The sequence below is a fragment of the Schistocerca gregaria genome, chromosome 4 (assembly GCF_023897955.1).
Source record: "Schistocerca gregaria isolate iqSchGreg1 chromosome 4, iqSchGreg1.2, whole genome shotgun sequence".
Classification (NCBI taxonomy): domain Eukaryota; kingdom Metazoa; phylum Arthropoda; class Insecta; order Orthoptera; family Acrididae; genus Schistocerca; species Schistocerca gregaria.
The window spans coordinates 491,513,836-491,538,752 of NC_064923.1; the positions used below are offsets into that span (position 1 = coordinate 491,513,836).

The 24,917-nt window shown below is 43.0% G+C and overlaps 1 protein-coding gene across 9 annotated transcripts in view; it reads left to right on the forward strand.

Moving 5' to 3' along the window:
* The window catches only part of LOC126365820 (balbiani ring protein 3-like), a 282,987-nt gene that overhangs the window by 170,700 nt on the left and 87,370 nt on the right, over window positions 1–24,917 (forward strand). For all 9 annotated transcript variants that reach the window (XM_050008419.1, XM_050008425.1, XM_050008422.1 and 6 more), the window contains one exon: window positions 10,834–11,019. In XM_050008419.1, the coding sequence (XP_049864376.1) occupies window positions 10,834–11,019 (186 nt within the window). The remainder of the gene's footprint in view (window positions 1–10,833; window positions 11,020–24,917) is intronic.

Genomic DNA, 24,917 nt, shown 5'->3' on the forward strand with positions numbered 1-24,917 from the left:
TGAGGGATGGTGAAGCAGCCAGCTCAGTCACAAAGGCAGCAGAGAAATTCATCAGAAACTTCAAGATGCACGTAGATTCTGAGGGTTACTTGCCACAACGGGTTTGTAAATGTGACAAAATGGGTCTGTTCTGGAAAAAGATGCTGAAACATACCTTTATAACAGCAGAGGAGAATACATTGCCCAGTCACAAGCCAATGAAAGACCATCTCATGCTGCTATTCTGTGCTGATGCAGGCAGTATTTGAAATTAAATTGCTGCTTACTTACCATTCAGAGACTCCACAACCCCTCAAGAAGTGTAAAGCCCAGAAGAGCAGGTTAAATGTGATGCTGAGGTCCAACAACAAGGCTTGGGTGACGTGATCTTATTGTGATTGGATCAATGAAATGTTTGGTCCTTTGGTGAAAAATAATTGCTTGAGATGAATCTGCCACTCCACATGTTGCTTGTTATGGACAATGCTCTGCTCATTCTCCAGACCTACAAGTCCACATCCTTGAAAGATTTCATTTCATCAAGAGATTTCTGCCTCCCAACACCACACCATCACTTAAACATAGGTACCACCAGATTATTTCTAACTTTCTGAAGCTCTACATTAAAGCACTCTTCAAGCATTGCTTTGAGTTGACTGAAGCTACCAATCTCACTAAGAGATTTTTGGAAATACCACTTCAACATTTATTAAGTTAATCAGAAAGACATGGGAAGGGTTTACCAAGACAACTCTCACTTCTGCTTGGAAGAAACTTTGGCCATAGTTTGTTGTTGAATGTGACAGGCATTTGAGTCAGTACCTGTGGAGCCTGTAGTCAGTGAGGTTATATATTTGGCCAAGAGCATGGGACTAGAAGAGGATAACAATGATATTGATGAGCTTGTGGAATATCACAGCCTAGAAATGACCACCAAAGAGCTTATGGAGTTGCAGTGTGTTTCACAGCAGGAACTTGTGGAAAGGAGTTCAGAGGAGGAGGAGGAGGAGGAGAGAGAGGCGGCAACAGCAAAGCAGCAATCTTCTGGTGATATAAGAGAAATGCTGAAAGCATGGCAAATGGTTGCACTGTACCTTGAAAATCATCATCCCAATAAAGCAGTGGCTATGCATGCTACAAATTTACTTGATAAGGCTATGTTGCATTTTTGCCAAGTGTTGACGCATTAGCAGAACGAATGATTAGACAGATTTCCAGTAAAAAAGAATTAGTTATGTATCATGAATAATAAAGTACGTAATACTGTATGTATAATTTTCTTTGAATAAATGGCATGAATAAGATAAAACTTTTAGTACTTTTTCTGCATGGAAAGCATTATCGTATTTTGCATTAATTTATATGGGATAAATTATTTCATTGAATTAGTGTTTCGCACTGCGGGTAAGATTCTGGAATGAATTATGCTCACTATTTGAGGTTCTGCTGTACACTACAATAACAGTAAACACAAAACTGAAGTCATCTATGTAAGTAGGCAAAACATCATGATGTATAACAAGAGTGGTGAGTAATTTACTGTGCAATAGCAGACAACTACAAACGAAGTTACATTACAACATAAATTGAACCGCATAAATAACTGCAAATTGTTTAATGCTCAGACCATGATGGCAGAGCACCAGTGCAACACCTGTGCTCATATCCAAAACCAAGTGTTTAAGCTCCTTCTACAAATACTATTTATAAATTATATAGGCCTACCAGGACAGGTTCAGTCTGCCACCATCATCTGTGCAGGTGATTCGACAGTAATAAGCTGCTACAAAACAGATGACTTAGTCATATTAGGCAGAAGCTTGGGAAACTAGAAATATTAGTTAAACATAATCGTTTGAAATTAAATTCTATGAAAGTTATCTATGCACTATATAACTGAAGTAAGCTGAAAGCTGAATACCATAAACAGAGCTACATTTTCATGTAAGTTGACCGAAGAATCTCAATCTCTCTTTCAGTCATTAGGTGCAGTATAACTTACGGGGAGGGGGGCTGGTTTTGAAGAACCAATACCTAATACACTCAAATGTTAAATCACAGAAAAATGTAATGCTATTCTTGGTGGAATTGATAAAGAAACATCATTGAAGATCTCCACTTGCAAAATTAAGTCTAAAAACCATTACAAGCTTGTATAAATATAAAGTACTCACATTGACAAAAAGAAACATTAGTTTTGCTGAGTACAACCACTTTCCCCTCCAGTATGAAAGCAAGCTCAATCAAATAAAATGTAACTTCAAAAAACCCCACACTATGAGAGTATGAAATTTGCAGATAATACAATGGATTTCAAAGTCAGCACCAATATGTCAAAAATACTTAAGCCATCCTAGAAAAACTCATGGAAAGTAGATGCTGTTATAGCATAGAAGATTTCTTGTGTTATTCCTGTGCGTAATCAATGTTGGTTGTACTAAGATTAATAAGTGCATTTTATCAGAATTAAGAAATCCTCAATTTTTAGACACATATTTAATAATTCTTTGAAAATTATCAGTGACAATCTCTTGAATGGCTTTCTCTTTAATGGGATTTATTGAAAGACTATTTCTGTCTGCAAAAACCATAAATTCTTTTTGCTGACTTAAGTGGAAGGACATTGACAGAGTTTTTATAATTCTGTTAATTTCAGAGAAGGATGTTGGTGCTGGTTCTTGTAGCATAAGGTTTTATGGAATGACATTTTTAATGTCTTCTCTTTCTTGCTTCTTTAACTGAATCATTTAATCCTAATTTTGCTGTTAAATTTGGAAAGTAGTTGCAAAAAGTACTCACAGAGTGTGAATTATCAGTCAAAACATTGTCATTTAATTTAATTCATTATGGTATCTTGTACACTGACTGACAGTCATCTCTTGATTGACATTTTAATGACTTTCCATAAAATATTAAAGTTTTGTAGTATGCAAGTAATATAGGATCCTGCCCCACCCCCTCCCATGAGCCATGGACCTTGCTGTTGGTGGGGAGGCTTGCACACCTCAACAATAAAGATAGCCATACAATAGGTGTAACCACAATAGGAGGGTATCTGTTGGGAGGCCAGACAAAGGTTTGGTTCCTGAAGAGTGGCAGCAGCCTTTTCAGTAGTTGCAGGGGCAACAGTCTGGATGATTGTTTGATCTGGCCTTGTAACATTAACCAAAACAGCTTTGCTGTGCTGGTACTGTGAACGGCTGAAAGGAAGGGGAAACTACAGACTTAATTTTTCCTGATGGCATGCAGCTTTACTGTATGGTTAAATGATGATAGTGTCCTCTTGGGTAAAATATTCCAGAGGTAAAATAGTAAAATATTCCTGAAGTAAGATAGTCCCCCTTTCAGATCTCCAGGCGAGGACTACTCAGGAAGACATGGTTATCAGGAGAAAAAACTGGCGTTCTACGTATTTGAGTGTGGAATGTCAGATCCTTTAATCGGGCAGGCAAGTTATAAAATTTAAAAAGGGGAATGGATAGGTTAAAGTTAGATATAGTGGGAATTAGTGAAGTTCGGTGGCAGGAGGAACAAGACTTCTGGTCAAGTGAATACAGGGTTATAAATACAAAACCAAATAGGGGTAATACAGGAGTAGGTTTAATAATGAACAAAAATAGGACCACAGTTAAGCTATTACAAACAGCATAGTGAATGCATTATTGTAGCATGCCTACCACAGTAGTACAAGTTTATATGCCAACTAGCTCTGCAGATGAAGAGATTAATGAAACGTACAATGAGATAAAAGAAAGTATTCAGATAGTGAGGGGAGAGGAAAATTTAATAGTCATGAGTGAGTGGATATCGATAGTAGGAAAAATAATAGGTGCATGTGGAATGGGGGTAAGGAATGAAAGAGGAAGCCTCTTGATAGAATTTTGCACAGAGCATAACTTAATCATAGCTAACACATGGTTCAAGGATCATGAAAGAAGGCTCTATACATGGAAGAGGCCTGGAGACACTGGAAGGTTTCTGATACGATTATATAATCTTAAGACAGAGGTTTAGGAACCAGATTTTAAACTGTTAAGACATTTCCAGCTGCAGATGTGGACTCAAACCACAATCTATTGGTTATGAACTGTAGGTTAAAACTGAAGAAACTGCAAAAAGGTGGGAATTTAAGGAGATGGGACCTGGATAAACTGAAAGAACCAGAGGTTGTTGTAGAGAGTTTCAGAGAGAGCATTAGGAAACAATTAACGAGAACAGTGGAAAGAAATACAGTAGAAGAAGAATGTGTAGCTTTGAGAGAAGAAGTAGTGAAGGTAGCGGAGGTCAAATAGGTAAAAAGACGAGGGCTAGTAGAAATTCTTGGGTAACAGAAGAAATATTGAATTTAATTGATGAAAGGAGAAAATATAAAAACGCAGTAAATGAAGCAGGCAAAAGGGAATGCAAACGTCTCAAAAATGAGATCGAGAGGAAGTGCAATATGGCTAAGCAGGGATGGCTAGAGGACAAATGTAGGGATGTAGAGGGTCATCTCACTAGGGGTAAGATAGATACTGCCTACAGGAAAATTAATGAGACCTTTGGAGAAAAGAGATCCACTTGTATGAATATCAAGAGCTCAGATGGAAACCCAGTTCTAAGCAAAGAAGGGAAAGCAGAAAGGTGGAAGGAGTATATAGAGGGGCAATGTACTTCATGACAATATTATGGAAATCGAAGAGGATGTAGATGAAGATGGAATGGGAGATATGCTACTACATTAAGACTTTGACAGAGCAATAAAAGTCCTATGTCGAAACAATACCACAGTAGTGGACAACATTCTATTAGAGCTACTGATAGCCTTGGGAGAGCCAGTCCTGACAAAACTACCATCTGGTGAGCAAGGTGTATGAGGCAGGAGAAATACCATCGACTTTAAGAAGCACATAATAATTCCAATCCCGAAGAAAGCAGGCGTTGACAGATGTGAAAATTACCGAACTATCGGTTTAATAAGTCACGGGTGCAAAATACTAACATGAATTCTTTACAGACGAATGAAGAATCTGGTAGAAGCCGACTCGGGGAAGATCAGTTTGGATTCCATAGAAATGTTGGAACACGTGAGGCAATACTGAACCTATCACTTATCTTAGAATATAGATCAAGGAAAGGCAAACCTATGTAGACTTAGAGAAGATGTTGACTGGAATACTCTCTTTCAAATTCTGAAGGTGGCAGGGGTAAAATACAGGGAGCGAAAGGATATTTACAATTTGTACAGAAACCAGATAGCCATTATAAGAGTCGAGGGACATGAAAGTGAAGCAGTGGTTGGCAAGCGAGTAAGACAGGGTTGTAGCCTCTCCCCGATGTTATTCAATCTGTATATTGAGCAAGCAGTAAAGGAAACAAAAGAAAAATTCGGAGTAGGTATTAAAATCCAGGGAGGAGAAATAAAAACTAAGGTTTGCCGATGACATTGTAATTCTGTCCGAAGCAGCAAAGGACTTAGAAGAGGAGTTGAATGGAATGGACAGTGTCTTGAAAGGAGGAATAAGATGAACATCAACAAAAGTGAAACAAGGTTAATGGCATGTAGTGGAATTAAGTCGGGTGATTCTGGGGGAATTAGATTAGGAAATGAGACACTTGCAGTAGTAAAGGAGTTTTGCTATTTGGGGAGCAAAATAACTGATGGTCAAAGTAGAGATATAAAATGTAGACTGGCAATGGCAAGGAAAGCGTTTCTGAAGAAGAGAAATTTGTTAACATCGAGTATAGATTTAAGTGTCAGAAAGTCATTTCTGGAAGTATTTGTATGGAGTGTAGCCATGTATGGAAGTGAAACATGGACGATAAATGGTTTGGACAAGAAGAGAATAGAAGCTTTCGAAATGTGGTGCTACAGAAGAATGCTGAAGATTAGATGGGTAGACCACATAGCTAATGAGGAGTTACTGAATAGGATTGGGGAGAAGAGGAGTTTGTATCAACTTGACTAGAAGAAGGGATCGGTTGGTAGGACATGTTCTGAGGAATCAAGGGATCACCAATTTAGTATTGGAGGGCAGTGTGGAGGGTAGAAATCTTAGAGGCAGACCAAGAGATGAGTACACTAAACACACTCAGTAGGATGTAGGTTGCAGTAGGTACTGGGAGATGAAGAAGCTTGCACAGGATAGAGTAACATGGAGAGCTGCATCAAAACAGTCTCTGGACGGAAAACCACAGCAACAACATTGGATCCTCACTTATTTTTGCCTTTCTATAAATTTCTGTCTTCCTCTTACATGCGATTTTAATTCCATTATTTATCTGTGGCTTACCCTTTCTTTGAATTTTCTGGATATCTTTTTAGGTAATAAGCTACTTTTAAATATTGGCACATTTACTTTGGAATAAACAATTTGACTTTAGCATCTTGAAGTATCATTTCTTGATTGATTGACTGGTGGAAATTGAATTCATATGTTCTAGTAACAACTCTTCAACCATAAACTGAACTCCATACAACTTCAAACCAAGAAGGCACACATTTAAGTACAAGTGAAAAGCCCTCCTTGACGTAGTGCAGTGGGTGCCCACTATGGCAGGGTCCACAATTGTTGGAAGTGGCAATCAGCCAGGAGGTACCCTGGATGATCAGTGGCTCTGTACCATGAGGCTGTTAACTCAGGTGTGGAAGTGGCTGATGGATGTCCAGCACTTGAGATGACACTGTCATATGGGTAGCAGTAGCAGCAGGCATTGTGGTGCAAAGCACAGAAGTGAGACAGCTTATTGTCAGTCTGGAGCTCGATGTGGAATGTGGTGCTGAGGTCTGAGCAGCAGTTTAAGTACACATCAGTGGAGGAACATGCATAGTGTCACACAGACATGCAACCGTGCACATGTAAATAGGGGCCTGGGTCTTCAGTGCTGATTACCGTGACCTGTTTGCCAATTATTGACAAATTTGCATCCCCAGACACTGTGGCAACTACGGGAGGCTTGATAGTAAACAAGCCTAGCGATTCTTCTGTTGACAAAAAACCTCTCAGGGTAAAGTAAGTGCTGTGCTGGTCAGTGAAGTGTATCCATGAGTGTGGTGGCCAAATATACAAGGGTCCAGCCCTCCCTGTATTACATTCCAGCCCCTCAGAGATGGTGCAACCATTTCAGATAAGCACTGCACCCAAGGGCGGAAGCACCAGGGCACCAACCAGTGCAGTCTGAAATGAAACAGCAGCACAATCAGTTAATTAACACAAAAAATATTGATCACATTAAAAGAAGCATGTCACACGTGCATAGGGGAACAGCAAAAAGTGAGTGCTGTAGGTAGTGACGGGTAAGGCCGGAAATAGGCAGGACTGGTGGCAGAGATAACAAGAAGTTGGAACCCAAGGTCCAGAGGAACTTACGATGGTATTGGTGGTGCCAGTGGAGACAGCTAGGCTGGTCGCAGCAGAGGAGGCGGCGGCGGCGGCTGAGGTGGCAGTGACCGGGAACAACACAAAGATAGCTGGCTGCAACAGGTCTGGTGCTGACTGCAGAAGTAGCTGCATAGATGGCTGTGTTGGCGCCAGCAGAGACAGTTAAGCCAGTTGCTGGGGCGACCACAGAGCTGGTAGAGGTGACAAACTGGAAATGTCATCACAAGGGCCAATCACAAAAGGGCCAGGAATGACCAGGTAGTCAGCTGCAACAGGGTCCTTGAGAGAGCATGTATCAGCATTGGCAGGGCCGGTGACAAAAGGAGGGCCAGTCAACCAGTCCAGCAATGACTGGGCTGAATATGAAGGGCCTACGATAAGTGGTTGGTGTCAGAGCGGCATGTTAGTGGCTGGGATAATACTAGAGGATCTTCTGTCAGGGATCTCTTGTAAACCATAAATGGAGTGTTGCATGATATGACAAGATTGCATCAAACTCGATGGAAGATGGCCCAGATTGTTACATGCAAACTTCTGAACACCATGTCCGAATGCTGGTCCTGATCACATCCAATCAGAAGACTGTGAGAAAGACTGTAGAACCTGATTGAGCAGAGAGATGCTCCGTAGCAGGTCTGTAAATTGCCCAAACCTGGAATGGAAGGGCCTGAGGCAACAATGGCTGCTGTGAGTGAACAGAAATCACAAACAAGAAATGCTGCAATGAATCGCAATCTACATATATACAGAGGAAGGAGGTAAATGCCAGTGAAATATTGCCAGTAACTTGCATCTACTGAGAAAAGAGGAACACTAATTGCATCGCAAGCCTACCAATACCGAGATAAACATGCAATCTAACACAGTTAAGGAAACCAAGAATTGAATTGTCCATGTCCTGTACATGGGTAGACAAACTAGCTCTCTAATAGTATTTGAATACAGTCTGTCACAACAATAAACGTGAATATGCTGGCCCCCATCAAGCCAACTAGAACACAAGTGAAAATGCATTTGCTTGAAAAACCCATGATCAGTTGCAAAAAAAATTAAAACTGTGCTCCAGCAAAAACATTAAGACACACCAGGAAACACTGAAACACACATGAAGAAGTGGCCTTGTCATCCATGTCCTGCCCAAGCACTTGCCACCTCAGGATGAAGGCACCCCATGGCAGCATTGTCCGGGCAAAATGTCGTGTCATGGCACGGCTGCCTAGGGCTCAGCACTAAGGAGGGCAGTAGTCTGATAACAGGTGAGACCAGGAGCTGGCGCTGTAGCTGGCATTGGAGAGGGCAAATCTTGTGGAGGCACTATTCCGAGTATCCTAACGAACTTTGTGTGTAACATTTGAGAGTCAGTCTCCTCGCCACTATAGTATACAGCACATGATGGAAGAATATTGTAACACGACACTGTAATCCTAATCACCACTCTGAAGAATCCTTTTCTAAGTGGTGTTTGTTTATTAACCATTAGCTAAACTCATTACAACTTAAAAGGAAGCAGGTGCACTCTTGGGTACAACTAAAAACCCCAATTTGATGGCATACCCCTCTATGGCAGGTCTGCATTTTTCAGAAGTGGTGGTGAGCCAGGAGGTACCAGAGATCAGCAACATCGTACCGCATGTCTTTAAGCTCATGGGCTGTCAAGAGACAGCTTCCAATGCAGGTGTGGCTAACTGATGTCCAGCAGTTGATGATCTTGTCAAATGTGTCGGATGGCACTACCTGATAGGTAACAGCAGTGGCAGGCCTTGTTGTCTGAAGTGTAGACTTAAGCAGTTGACAGACAGTCTGGAGACCATACTGAAATAGGTGTTGAGGGGCTGAGAGGTGACCTGAACACCCGTCAGTGGAAGAATACATGCATGGTGTCATATGGACATGTGACTACATGGATACAGATAGGTGCCTGTGATGGCAGCACTTATTACCGCGACCTCCACACCGTATATCGGTGTGTCTTGCACTCACAGCCTCTGTGGTGGCTGCAGGAGACTTCACAGTAAACAGCCTAGTGAATCTTCTGTTGACGAACAACCTCCCAAGGAAAAGCAGTGACCACACTGCCCAACAAAACGTATGAGTGTGGTGGCTGATATGCAGGGGCCCAGCCGTACATATACCACACATCTATTTCTATATATAACTCATTTCATACCACCTCTTTTAACACAGTCTTAAAATATTTATCCTGTTTTCAGTAGTTAGCCTCACTGCTTTATATGAACCTGCCTCTGGGTTGTAATGTGCTACATTAATTGTTTCCTGTGGTTTCTCTAAATTGCTTAAGGCAAATACTGGGATGGTTCCTTTTAAGGGGCATGATTATTTCCTTCCCCACCCTTCCCTCATCTGATGGGACTGATGACCCTGCTGTTTGGGTTATCAACAATTGGGTAACAATTTTTCCTCCTGAGCATTGTCTGTAAAAAAGTTAACAGTGCCCTACTATCTTGCATATGAGTTGTAAAATTGACTACTGAAATTAGATTTAAGCACTATTTCAATTTTCTTGCCAGTAGCTTTTAAGAAATCTAAAGTGAAATCTCCACAAGCTATTAACTGTTTCTTGTCGAACAGGTGACTCAGCAATGTATCTAGATTTCTCAAATAGATGAAAGGGGGGATCTATAGACTGTTACAATTACAGAGAAGTATTCTGCAGTGACAACTCAAAAGCACATGGTTTTAGTTTCTGAACCACTTTGTGTCCAACTTTCACATATATTGCAAGTCCTCTTTTGTTCAATGTTAACTGTGCACAAAAGAGATGTATGTATATGAAGTTACATTGAAATCTGACTTTTCTTCTGGGTTGCTTTCTTTTTGTGTCAGGCAGTTTATAGACACTTTAGTGGCTGAAGATCATCTGTTAAACAGTCAATATTTCATATCTCAGATCAGTGACAACTCTAATATTAGAAATGTCTATTTATTCAAGCAAGAATAATCTAATTTTTGGCAGGACTCTATGATGAATTATTTTAACATCTGGGTGGTGCCAACTAATTGTACTTGCTCAAGTGTCACATGCTCACTGTGTTTTTGGTTTGTAGGAACATGTAGAGCTGGCTACTTGCCAGCCAAAGTCACTTCTGCTGCAATCTGTCAACCATAAAGTTATGTTATTTAAGCCCTGGTACAGTCTTTAATTATAGCAGTACAGTATTGTTCAGCATTACTGCTGAATGTAATAATTGCTAGTTCAAAATTTTAAAAAAATAACTGTATTGCCACATTTGAAAGTAAGAGAGTAAAAAAGCTTGTTGAACTTATGAATTATGGCCTTGAAGACTGCAGACCTTTTGTTGTTGTATATCTGTGCAAATCCTATTTCTAGCACTAGAGACTGTTAAAGTGATTTTTCCCAGTTTCCAAAATAAATTAGTCATGAGATCCACCGTATACATAATTGTGTTGAGTAACCACAAATCACCAAAGGAGATATACATTTATTCAGCAGTTAACCTGAAATTTTTTGCAGATCCAAAGCCATGTGCAGGGCCAACCTGTCGCATGCTTTGTCCTCATGGTTTTGTAATGGATGAATCTGGATGCCCAAAGTGTGAATGCTATGACCCGTGCAAAGAGCTCAAGTGTCCTGGTTCTCTGATGTGTGAACTAGAAGAAGCTACGTGTTCCACACCACCTTGCCCTCCTATACCAAAATGTAAGTAACAACCCTCTGTCATGAGTGCTACAGTATTTCATCCAATAATAGCAATTAATACTCAGAACTAATTAACAATTTAACTATTTCATAGAAATCATAGTCATTAGGAAAGTTTCTGATCAAGTGGTGTTATTGGTATGTAGATTATGTGTATAAACTTCAATGACCTCTTGTGTCATGACATAGGTATTCCAATTACAAATTCTTGATTGTAAGCAGCAGAAAAGGAGCTCTGTAACATTAGATGAAATGGCTGATAAGTTTGTCTTTTTTAATCATTTACTACATTCTACTCTGTAGGAATCAACATGGATTCCAGAAACAGCGATCGTTAGAGACCCAACTCGCTTTATTTGTTAATGAGACCCAGAAAATGTTAGATACAGGCTCCCAGGTAGATGCCATTTTCCTTGACTTCTGGAAGGCATTCGATACAGTTCCGCACTGTCGCCTGATAAAGTAAGAGCCTACGGAATATCAGACCAGCTGTGTGGCTGGATTGAAGAGTTTTTAGCAAACAGAACACAGCATGTTGTTATCAATGGAGAGACGTTTACAGACAAAGTGACCTCTGGCGTGCCACAGGGGAGTGTTATGGGACCATTGCTTTTCACTATATGTGACCTAGTAGACAGTGTGGGAAGTTCCATGCGGCTTTTTGCGGATGATGCTGTAGTATACAGAGAAGTTGCAGCATTAGAAAATTGTAGCGAAATGCAGGAAGATCTGCAGCGGATAAGCACTTGGTGCAGGGAGTGGCAACTGACCCTTAACACAGACAAATTTAATGTATTGTGAATACATAGAAAGAAGGACCCTTTATCGTATGATTATATGATAGCGGAACAAACAATGGTAGCAGTTACTTCTGTAAAATATATGCATGTGGAATGATTTGAAGTGGAATGATCATATAAAATTAATTGTTGGTGTGGCGGGTGCCAGGTTGAGATTCATTGGGAGAGTCCGTAGAAAATGTAGCCCATGACCAAAGGAGGAGGCTTACAAAACACTCGTTCGATCTATACTTTATTATTGCTCATCAGTGTGGGATCCGTACCAGATCGGGTTGACGAAGGAGATAGAGAAGATCCAAAGAAGAGCAGCGTGTTTTGTCACAGGGCTATTTGGTAAGCGTGATAGCGTTACAGAGATGTTTAGCAAACTCAAGTGTCAGACTCTGCAAGAGAGGCGCTCTGCATCGCGGTGCTTGCCAGGTTTCGAGAGGGTGCGTTTCTGGACGAGGTATCGAATATATTGCTTCCCCCTACTTATACCTCCCGAAGAGATCACGAATGTAAAATTAGAGAGATTTGGGCACGCATGGAGGCTTTCAGACAGTCGTTCTTCCCGCGAACCATAAACGACTGGAACAGAAAAGGGAGGTAATGACAGTGGCATGTAAAGTGCCCTCCGCCACATACCGTTGGGTGGCTTGCAGAGTATAAATGTAGACGTAGATTTTTTCTGCTGTTGTCAGATACATCTAGTGAAAACAGATTATGTGATAAATTTTGAGAATTGTTTAGCTATCAAGACTTTTAAAAGGGAATGTCAGCACCTTAGCTGCAAATTGTAATTTTGATATTTATGAAGATTGTAAGTAAGGGTCCTCCTCTGTAGCCAAGTGATAAGCATGGCTAATTGCCATGCAGAGGACCTGGGTTCGATTCCTGGTATTGCTAGGCATCTTTCCATGGTGGGTGGACTGGAACGTGGTAGATTCAGCCTCATGATGCCAATTGAGGAGCTACTTGACCTGGAGTCTCCAGGTCACAGAAACTGACAGCGACTAGGAGAGCTGTGCGCTGACCCCATGCTGACCACACTGCGCCAAATGATACCATTAGCAGAGGGTGATTCTGCTACTGATCAGTACCAATGGGCCCACCTTGGCCCAGTGATGGAATTTAGTCGTACTTTTAGTTTGTAAGTAATGATCACTTTTCAGTAAAAACAAAACTAGTGTAGATACATGAAAAATGTCACATATTTCACTCTTAACGCCTTCAGATATTTTTGTACACAATTTCCTCCATTGATAAAACATTTACCACAATGCTGTATTAATTTGTCTATACCCACATCATGGACATCAGTACCAATTTTGAACTGGTTTACTTCCTCCGAGGTCTCAAAACATGAGTACACATGTTGTGAGCTTTTCTAGTAATTGTTTTGTACTGCAGCTGTACTTAGTGAGTATATACCAGGTGATCAAAAAGTCAGTATAAATTTGAAAACTTAGTAAGCCACGGAATAATGTAGATGCAGATTTAAAAATTGGCACATATGCTTGGAATGACATGGGGTTTTATTAGAACAAAAAAAAAAGTTCACAAAATGTCCGACCAATGGCACTGGACAGCAAAACGTAACTGCTACCGTGACGGGTGAGAGGTACAGAGGTACGCCGATATGTTACAGAATCGCATCATCCCCAGCCTGGCTGATAAACACCTGCTGGAACGTACGATGTTTATGCAGGACAGCGCTCCACCCCATATTGCTAGACGCGTGAAAGATCTCTTGCGTGACTCGTTTGGTGATGATCATGTGCTCAGCCGCCACTTTCGTCATACTTGACCTTCCAGGTCCCCAGACCTCAGTCCGTGCGATTATTGGCTTTGTGGTTACCTGAAGTCGCAAATGTATCGTGATCGATCGACATCTCTAGAGATGCAGAAAGACAACATCCAACGCCAATGCCTCCGGACATGCTTTACAGTGCTGTTCACAACATTATTCCTCAACTACAGTTACTGTTGGTGGACATATTGAGCATTTCCTGTAAAGATCATCTTTGCTTTGTCTTACTTTGTTATGCTAATTATTGCTATTCTGATCAGATGAAACTCCACCTGTCAGACATTTTGTGAACTTTTGTATTTTTTTATCTCTAATAAAACCCCATGTCATTCCAAGCATGTGTGTCAATTTGTACCTCTCTATCTACATTATTCCGAGATTTACTCAGTTTTCAAATTTATACTGACTTTTTGATCACCTGGTATATTTACCAATGTGTTCTCTAAAATGGATTCCATCTGACAACCCAGCACACTTGTAGGATCCTGATAGTAGTTTCTTCCACTTTGTCCTCTGATTTTAACCCACATATTTCAGTTAATATATTCACTCCTCACTTCTGGATTTGACCTTGACCTTTTTCAGAATTTTTACAAATGTGCGGGCTATGGAGGATAGATCACACACTACCCACCAGCTAGTCCATGTGGAGATCATAAGGTACCTATACAGTCGTAGCCCCAGACCAAACGACGATTGTGCTGTTCACAACTGAGCTGCTGTCCCACACTTGGGAGAAGTAGATGTCTGTTCATTGGGGGACTCCAAGCAATGGCCACCATGCCAGGTGGCCTGCTGTGGTTGGGCACACTTGGGCAGAGCCCTCATTCTGAGTGGGCACCATCATGGTGGATATTTGGTCTCATGAAATGACCTGTCAGTCTCTTCAGACAGACCTCAATTCAGTGTCATAAGTTACGTAACACTCTAGGAACTTTTCTCTCCTCGACTATCCCTCAGGATGAACTCGGATGGAAGTGACTTGTGATAAAGTTATTGTGCTCATTTCCTGGTTGACACCTGGAGCAGCCTTTCTCTTTACAAAATCAATGTTTTTGTGGAGAATATTGAAAACATATTTGGCAAACTCTCTTGCCATAGAAAACTATGAAGTGGTTCCATTTTAATGAAGGCTGCAGATGCTAACCAGTCCTGGGTGTTACTGTCTTCTAAGTAACATGATGATGTAATTGTTACCATCACTCTCGTAAGAATCTCAACATTGGCCACGGATTAATTTTTTACCAGGACTTCACATTGCAGACAGTTAAGGAAATATATGAACATTTGGAGAGGTGAGGCACCCCCTTTGTATGTTGAGACCGGCCAGATAATAGGGTAGGCACCAGCACATTAATCCGGAGGAGAATTAACTTCTAGAAAAGATTCAATTCATGTGTTACTGCTGCCTTTTGAAGCCATATTTTCCACCCCCAATGTGGTGTTTTAAATGCCAGTTGTTTTGGGTATATGTCTTTCTGATGTAGATACGACCCAATTTGTGGAGACTGTGGCCGAGCACTTCAAGAAAATGCACCATGTGCATTATCTCCTATCTTTGCTAGTTGCTTGTACGGCCATCCTGCCTGATCCCCGCAGTATGCTAAACTACTCAAGAATTGGCAAATGCAGTAACTAAAGGTTGCTGTCACATTTTGTAGCTAGGAAAACTAAGATTGATTGTGTTCAGTTTCTGTGATGTTGACATTCATTACTACTGTAACCAGGTCATCAGCAGTAAGTAACTAGTGTATTTACTCAATCAGTATGGAAGTCTGGTAGTAGAGTCGATAAAGGGGGGCAATAGACGGTCCCCTTTCATACTGAGGAACCACTGCACACACTCAACTGGAGAAGCAGCTTTCTCCATTGTCTACCAGTGACAGGCCTCCTTGACATCCCTCTCCCTGGAAATTCACATTTCAGAGGCCTGATGCCAGCTGGTGGCTGAGGTAACCACAGACTGTGGGTCCCAGAGCTGCCTTTCTTTTGTCCATTCCTACAGCCACAGTGACAAGCCTTTCCAGGGTCTTGATTGCCAAAAGTGAAAGAGAAGAAAAAGAAATCTTAGGAGAAAGCTACTCCAGTGACCTTGAAAGCACCTGATTCCCCTCCACACCATTGGAATCTAATCCAGTGTTCATTGATTTGATTACATTCCTGCCATTGAAAGGCAGTGATGCTGTTGTGTAACCACAGCTCCTGGCCTCTTCATGCCTAACACCATGAGCCAATGGAACTGTAATAGATATTACTGTCACTTGCCAGAATTACAACAACTCATTTCCACTTCTCCTGCTGTCTGAGTTGCTCTTCAAGAAACACACTTCACTGGTAACGGTCCCCTATGCTTCAAAGTTGCTGTGCATTTTGTTGGAAAAATACTGGACCTGAAAGGGCATGTGGAGGGGTCAGTATATTAGTTCGGACATACGTCATCCATGAGTGGATTCCCTTTCATGCCATATTGTAAGCAACAGTGTTGTGGGTGCAGAAACACCAGCAATCACTGTTAATAATGATTATGTAGTCCACGGCACATAACTAACACCCATGATACTTCTTGGCTATCAACTTTACAGTTTCTTTGCCAAGTCTCTTGGCTCATCCATTCTCTCGCCTCATCTTGTGATATGGCCCCATGCACAGATTCGATTCATAAATAGATGATTAAATGCCAGAAAGTGACTCAACAGTAATCTACTCAGGGTCTTCAGTGGTATTTGGCTCACAGATATCTTCCCTTCTCAGTGGAAAGATAGTGTCACTGATCCTTAAGCCAAGCATAAACCCAACGTCCATAAACAACAACTTGGGCAACCAGCATTGGGACATTGTGCAGTCCTGGATTTTGGAACTCTTTTGTAGAAAGCTGACTTGGCTGCCCTATATTCAACAGCTAAAAACTAGCTTCATGTGTATGCTTAATGCTCTGTTCTTACTTCCCACTCCTATGGGGGGAAAAAGGGAGAGGGGGTCATGCTGCTTCTTTCCTTATCTACCAGGTCCTGGCCTCATGATTGGATTGTGATTGCCACGTTTATGACCTTATGGCATCTGTTACTTCCAATTCTTCAGGCTTATCAGGGTGCTAACATCATTTACACTGATAACTCTAAATGTGTCGATAGGATGGGATATTGTTTTAGGTACCTCACTGGTAAGGAACAACATTCATCGCTGGGAACTTGTTTGTGGTGGAGCTGACAGCCACTATCAGAGACCTCCAATTTAGTAAACAGGCCTCCCTTGACTGCACTTTAATTTATAGTGTCTCAGTGAAGAGTCGTCAGTCTTGAGTAATGTCACACAGTGATATCTGGTATTCATGATTTTCTCTCTGAAATTAACCATGCTGCCTATTCAGTTGTTTGTCCCTCTAGGTTCCATATCATGTGCATACACAAGGGAATGGATTGGTCAACTGTTTGGGTAGAGAAGCAATTACTCAAGTCATATTCAGTTTGGCGATCCCTGGTGCATATTTGTGGGTGCAAATAAGGCATCTGTTCACTCTGAGATGGAACATCATCTAATGGGCCACATTGCACTATCATAAAGACTATTGTTGCATGGCAGTGCTCCTTCTGCTCCTCCTGGAAGGAATCCACCACCCTATGTCACCTCTGCATCAGTCATCCCAGACTAACCCATAGTTTTATTTTATGTAATGAGCTACAGTCATATTGTGGTTGTGGAGTCTTGCAGACAGTAGCTCATATCCTGATGGAACACCCTGTCCTTTTGGCTGTCAATGATAAGCATGGTCTTCCGAACTCTTTTACTATCATATTTGCGGACTTGTGGGCACTACATTTTCTCTGTGAAAGTCTAGTAACACGGTTGAAGTTTCCGTCGCACTTCACGTAGTGTAGACCGAGAACTGTTTCCTAGGCAGGCCCGATGTGAACTGACTGGGTACGGCCCGTGCTGCCCGAGTTGTTGTTGCTGCAACTACCATCCGTGACGCGCCGTTCCGATGTGCACCTCCCGTGATCTTTCGGGTGGCTACTGCACTCCTCCTCTGGGGGTGCAGCCACTGTGATCCACTGCATCGGAAGGTGGAGCGTCGTGCAGGAGCGATGACCTCCACGTCCATCAGAATGCTGGAATCGAGGGAATTGGCCAACCCTCGAGCCGGAACCTTCGAATACGGCTGAAAGTGATCCGCACGAAGAGGCCCCCGTCGTCCCACCACTGGAGCCCAGGACAGAACGGGAGACAAGCCATCTAACTCCAGATCCTGGTCCACCTCGTGAGGGGCAAGACCCAGTGGTGGGGACGATGGGGAAGGGACGACCACAGGTGAACCAGCCTCCTGAGAAACGGGGCCTGCGAGGGGGACCAGCTCGCCCTGGTGCATCTCTAATGATGGCGATGCCGGTGCTGGAGCTACTGGAGGCTGCCAAGGCTGAGAACCATCGCAGTGCGGTGGAGTCCCAGGGGGGAGAGGCGGTAGCGTCCCCTGAGAAACCAACAGGTGCCTGCAATGGGGAAGCCGGTGCCCGAGGGTGGGAGCCGAAACGTGGACGTAGCTGATTTTGGTGACGACGTACCTCCCGGTCTCCAGCCTGCAAGGTATAGAGCCGGCGGCCATTTCGGTGCAGGATCACCACCGGTATCCAACGTGGATTGCGACCAAATCCACGTGCCCAGACTGACATACCCGGTGGAAAGCCAGGTACTCAGTTTTGTGAAGACTGGCGAGGACCAGGCTGGAGAAGGTGCAGCAGCGTCCTAGGTTGGCACGCGTGGAGGAGCTCTGCAGGGCTGCGTTCTCCCACTGTTGTGGTCCGGTACGCCATCAGGGAAAACGTCAACACCACCTACACAGGAAATTCATGCACATACTTTTTCACCTGCATCTTAAATGTGCGCACCATGTGCTCGGCTTCTCCATTCAGTTGTGGATGAAGGGGGGAGAGAGCAGACATGCCAAATACCGAAGCACCTACAAAAATCCTGGAAGGTCTACGAAATAAACTGATGTCCATTGTCCGAGACCAGGGTGACTGGCAGACCTTTCACAGAAAAGATTTTTACTAGTGCCTGGATTGCAACTTCTTAAGTGGTTGAGCAGCAGCAAACCACATATGGGAAAAAGCATCAATGACAATGAGCCAAAAGCCATTGAGAAACGGGCCCGCAAAATCGATGTGAACACGTTCCCATGCCTGGGTTGTAGGTGGCCATGAAGAGAACGCTGAACTGCCTGTTGGCTCTCACACTAGGAACAGGCGGCCACCAAGTGCTCAATTTCTCTGTCAATACCAGGCCAGTAAACATGTCTGCGAGCCAAGGTTTTAGTACGGGCAACACCCCAGTGCCTCTCATGAGAGGCTACGAGGACTTCCCTTCGCAAACTTGCAGGAACAACCACGTGAGGAGCTGTATCATCGGTAGCCAGAAGGATAACTCCTTGCAAGATGGAGAGGCGGTCTCGTAGAACAAAATAATCACGAAGAGGGTCCAAGGCCCGGCCTGGAGGTCGGGATGACCACCTCTGCTGAATGAGGCAAACAACTTGCCGGAGAACCAGGTCAGCTGCTGTTTCCCTGGCAACTCGAGAACTAGTGATCGGGAATCCAACAACTGCTTGGCGGGACGCCACATCCAAATGAAAATACATAATCTCCTCTCGATCGAACTTAGGATCCGGGCCCACCTGAAGACAGGAAAGAGCATGCTGTCCGGTAAGGCGAAAATGAATGTCATAATGGTACTTAGAGAGGAACAAGGCCCAGCACTGTAGTCTGTGGGCCGCCCTATCCGGAATCTGAGAGGCGGGGCCAAATAACGATATTAACAGCTTATGGTCAGTGATTAACTGAAACTTCGTGCCATACAAGAAAGGTTGAAACTTGGTAACAGCATAGACAATGGCCAAAGCCTCTTTTTCCACCTGGGAGTAATGGGCCTGCGCAGGACTAAGTTGTAGACGCAAACGCCAGTAGCTGCTCGGAACCATCTGCATTGCGATGGGCCAGGACTGGCACCACCCCATACTGCAAAGCATCGGTAGCCAGGACCAACGGCTTATGGGGGTCAAAAGTAGCCAAACAAGGTGCTGACATGAGGAGGCCCTTCAACGAGGTGAACACTCTCTCACATGCAGGTGACCAATCAAAAGGAACACCCTTGCGCAAAAGGCAGTACAGGGGGGTGGGCGATGGTGGAAACCCTCGGAATGAACCGGTGATAATAGGCAATCTTGCTTAAAAAATCTTGTAACTCCTTCAGTGAAGCGGACCACGGAAAGTCGACGATACCTTGGACCAGACTTCGTAGCGGCTGGACGCCGTGCCTAGAGATGGTGTAGCCCACATACTCAATGGACGGTTTGAAGAAATTTGACTTACGCAGGTTGCAGCGTAAGCCCAAGGACCTAAATTTGAAAAAGAGGGTGCGAAGGTTGCACAAGTGTTCCTTCGTGCTGCGGCCTGTGACAATTATGTCGTCCAGGTAATTAATACAATGAGGGATATTCGACGTGATGTGCTCAAGATAACGTTGGAATATCGCCGGGGCACTGGATATTCCGAAGGCCAACCGCTGGTATTGGTAAAGGCCAAACGGAGGGTTGATGACGCCAGCCGTTTGGATTCCTCATCAAGTGGTATCCGATAAGCCTCAGAAAGATCGATCTTCGAAAAATATTGGACTCCCGCCACAGCAGAGAACAATTCATCAGCACGAGGCAAAGGATGGGTGTCCACCATCAATTGGTAATTAATGGTGGCCTTGAAATCGCCACAAAGACGTAATTTTCCCGAGGGTTTCCTGACAAACTCACTAGAAGAAATGGGAAGAACGACCCCGAGGGCTGTTAGCCGGTTGAGCTCTTGGTTTACCTGAGGACGGAGAGCCAGGGGGATCTGCCTCGCGCGTAGAAAACGCGGGCGAGCCGACGCCTTCAACGTTAAGTGAGCTTCAAAGGCTGAAACACGCCCCAGGCCCTCCTCAAAGATACCCGGAAAGTCAGAGATCAAAGATTACAGTGATTGATAGGGAACGTCTTCGGAGACCAACTGTATGGTGTCAGCAATAGAAAAACCGAAAGCTTGAAAGGCATCCCAGCTAAAAAGGTTAGTGGAGCTCGCATCACTGACAACAATAAAAGTACTAGGCCGAGCGACTGATTTGTAAGTCACGTCGGTAGTGAATTGACCCAGTAGGGGAATGAACTGTTTACCATAACCGCATAGACGCCGATAAACTGGCGCCAACGGGGGCGACCCGAGGTCGGAGTAAGTTTGTGAATTCAACAAAGTAACTGCCGCGCCCGTATCTACTTGCAGTTGTAATCGGCGCGACCGAACAGACACCTCGATAAAGAGTTTATGTGCCGATGCGCCGGGAGCCTGGTCCGATGAAACTTCCTGAATGTCAACGTCCATGTGCTATGTACCTGCTTTCTTAGATTCTTTCGAGGCTGAGCGGCGGCAATCTTTAGCAATGTGTCCTTGCTATTACATTTGCGACAAACGGCCCAACGCTGGGGGCACTGACCGATCGTGATGTATATAGCACGACGCACAGGACGGTAACAGGGGCGGCGGCCGGAACTCTGTTTACGCGCCGTGCGGGAGCGGCCGGATTGTACCGCTTCCACGTCGTCCACCCCGGACGCAGTGGGCGCGGCCGCGCCGCCCTGAACCGCCGCGACGTCGCACCACGCTTCCAACTGTTGAACTGCGGCGTGAGAGACTTAACACGATTGAGCAATGGACAGGACTTCGTCAAGGGAAGGGTCTTCTAACTGCAGGGCCCGTTGCCGGACCTCCCTATCCGGGGCCGAACGAACAATGACGTCGCGCACCATAGCGTGGGCATAAGACTCTCGCCTGCTCCGTGACAAAATGACACTTGCGACTAAGACCGTGCAGGGTAGCGGCCCACGCCCGGTAAGACTGATGGGGCTGCTTCTTGCATTGATAGAACTCGACCCTAGCCGCCACTACATGCGTGCGGCGGCGATAATATGAGGACAATAATTAACACAATGCGTCAAAAGACAAGGACGAGGTTCCTGCAACGGCGCTAGCTGCCGCAAAACTTTATACAGCGAGGGAGATATCCAAGACAAGGAAAGAGCACGACATACCTCTGCATCGGCAACATGAAACGCCTGGAAATGTTGCCGAAGGCGATGCTCATACGCGTTCCAATCCTCCGCCGTCTCGTCATACGGAGGAAAGGGAGGAGGGAACGGCGCTAGAGCAGACTGCGTGGAGAGCAACGCCGGAAGCACTTGTTTCATGGTGGCCATGAGCTCCGTCTGCTGCTCAACCAAAACCCGCACTAAATCCTTCATGCAGTGGATAAGCTGCGAAACCGGAACAACTACGCAACACGCGAAAGAACGACCCTACTCGTCGCCAATTGTGTAGTAACACGGTTCACGTTTCCGTCGCACTTCACATAGCGTAGACCGGGAACTGTCTCCTAGGCAGGCCCGATGTGAACTGACTGGACACGGCCCGTGCTGCCTGAGTTGTTGTTGTTGTTCCGCCGGCAGAGGTCGCGTCCGAATTCTCGCGTGCCCTCTGGTGGGCGGGACTCTATTTGCGGCAACTACCATCCGTGACGCGCCGTGCCGATGTGCGCCTCCCGCGATCTTTCGGGTGGCTACTGCAGAAAGTGATTTTTATTCTCATATTCAGCATTGTATGTACTTACCAGCATAATTAGTTGTTTTGAGGGTTTATTGGGACAATGAGACATATCTTTTTTACTTCTTCTTTTATTCAAATTAGGTGCAAGACAAAATTATAAAATCTGATCATCTGCATGAAAAAGAATTAAAAATTGTTGAGTTAGACTGACCAAGTTGTATCCACCATTTATCATCATACGAGTTTTAATACAATTCATCACGTATTATAAAATCAATCACGGTTAATTTCATTGTATTGAAGTCTTTTACAAAGTTTCGCTGTTTCTATTTAAAATCAGTGATATGACATCATTTTATAACAACTCAATTTTTTTCTAGTTAAGCCCTTTTTTTACGTTTTTTTTTTTGTGGTCCAGTCTTAAAAAACGTAAAATTGAGGAAAACATATAATGAAGGAAAACATAAAATCCCCAAAATATAAGCAAAAATGTGTGTAGTTCGATGTATGATTAAAAATTGTAATCCTCTCCAATACCTTTTATAAAATTTATATTAGTGAACGAAATTCTGGTAATAAATTTAATTAGTTCTTAAAAAATTACAGCTCTGTAACAGCAAGCAAAAACTCATCAATAAATTGAAATTGGTATCTGCGTACAGTGTAATTGAGGTATTTTCTGACATGCTATGACCGCAAATATACATTGAAACATGCTTTTTTTGAGAGATCTTTTCTTTGTGCTCAACGAGAAAAAAGCAAAAATTAAACTGAAGTACTGAAAGGCACTGGAATTTAACATGTTGGGGATGTGCATTTTCTTTCTGTGGCCAATGGAAGTGCAGCATAGTCTGGTGACACGAGCTCAGTGACCTCTAGCGTATTGCTTGTACATAAAAATTGGTGGGTTCTATTTAAATAAAATAGAGACTGTAAATTCGATGTGATGAAGTAGACTTTGGCAAATAGGAATTGATCCGGACACAGAAATTTTCAGCAGCTACAAGCTAAAGTGTAAAATAAGCTAAGAGATACAGTAATTTTAATTTTGTGAACTGTATATGTAATTTTTATTTTATGCACCAACTGAAATAAAGAAGCAAGGAAAAATGTAAAATATCACAGCAATTAGATGGTTAAACTATAAGCATAAATGTGGACATTTGTGTAATCACAAACTTTGTCACCATTGCTGTTATTGTTTAACATTTTTTTTATGAACTGCACTTAATATACTCCAACTCAGCAAACTGTTATTTTAGACTCAATGAGAGAAACGGATTTGTAAAAATGAGTTCACTTCCACAATTGGCGTTATAAGGCTATTACAAGTCGGCTTAGTGAATTTCTGTTCACTGTAAAATGTAAATTTAAGAGAAAGCTCTGGAGCTACAGTTTCATTTCACACCTTCTATCACTGCTGCCAATCTTTACAATCTACGGTTGTGCGGTAGCGTTCACACTTCCCGCGTCCGGTTCGAATCTCGGCGGGATCAGGGATTTTCTCTGCCTCGTGATGACTGGGTGTTGTGTGATGTCCTTGGGTTAGTTAGGTTTAAGTAGTTCTAAGTTCTAGGGGACTGATGACCATAGATGCTAAGTCCCATAGCGCTCAGATCCATTTAGCCTTTACAATCTACAGTATGTGGTGCAAAGTATATACGTGAATAGTGTATGTAGTTGTTGCAACTGTGTCTTGTCATATTTGAAAACAAAAGCCTTTAAAATGTACTATCATAAAATCCTTGTCCTATTTCCATGTAAAAACTCTGCTATAGCACTTGATCTGCACAAAAAGTATGTTTTCAGCAGTTCACAAAACGCTTTCACTCCTACATCCACCTCAGTCATTGAAGGACCACTCCCCACCTCCACACATCCATCAGGCGAGCTCATTTTACAGCCTAAAATACTTCCATAACTCTGCCACCACTTGCAGTGCAAACCGAATGTCATTTGTGCTGCTTATAACTTGTTCAGTTGTATCAAATGTCAATAGGAAGAAAATGGGACAAACTCAAGTGAGATGTTGAGTAAGAATGTAGAATCGAGGTAAATCTTACTAGGAAGAAACATAAAATTGTGGAATTTTCAGCATTGATCTGAGGGGTTTTTCACAGGGTCTATGAATTTACTGCATAGAATCTCAGAAAATGTAAAATTGGAGAATGTAAAATTGAAGTTCTGCTGTGTATTTTTACATTAATAATTATTTACATTTCTTTACATATATTTATATTTATACTGGACTTTAATACTTGTTAACATTTGTAGTCTTGTTAAACAACATTAATTTATATAAAAATTACAGAATTACATCATATAAAAGAACAAACTGCACAATACCAAAGTATTACTATACTGAAACTTCCTGTCAGGTTGAAACTTTGTGCTGGACCGAGATCTTTGCTTTCCCAGGCAAATGCTCTACCGAGTGAGCTACCCAAGCCAGGCTCACAACATGTCCTCACAGCTATACTTCCGCTATTACCTCGTCTCCTACCTTCCAAACTTCACAGAAGCTCTGTTGTGAAACTTGATTCTGGAAACATCCCCCAGACTGTGGCAAAGCCATGTCTCCGCAACAGCATTTCTTCTATGAGCACTAGTACTGCAAGTTTCACAGGAGAGCTTCTGTGAAGTTTGAAAAGTAGGAGACAAGGTACTGGTCGAAGTAAAGCTGTGAGGACA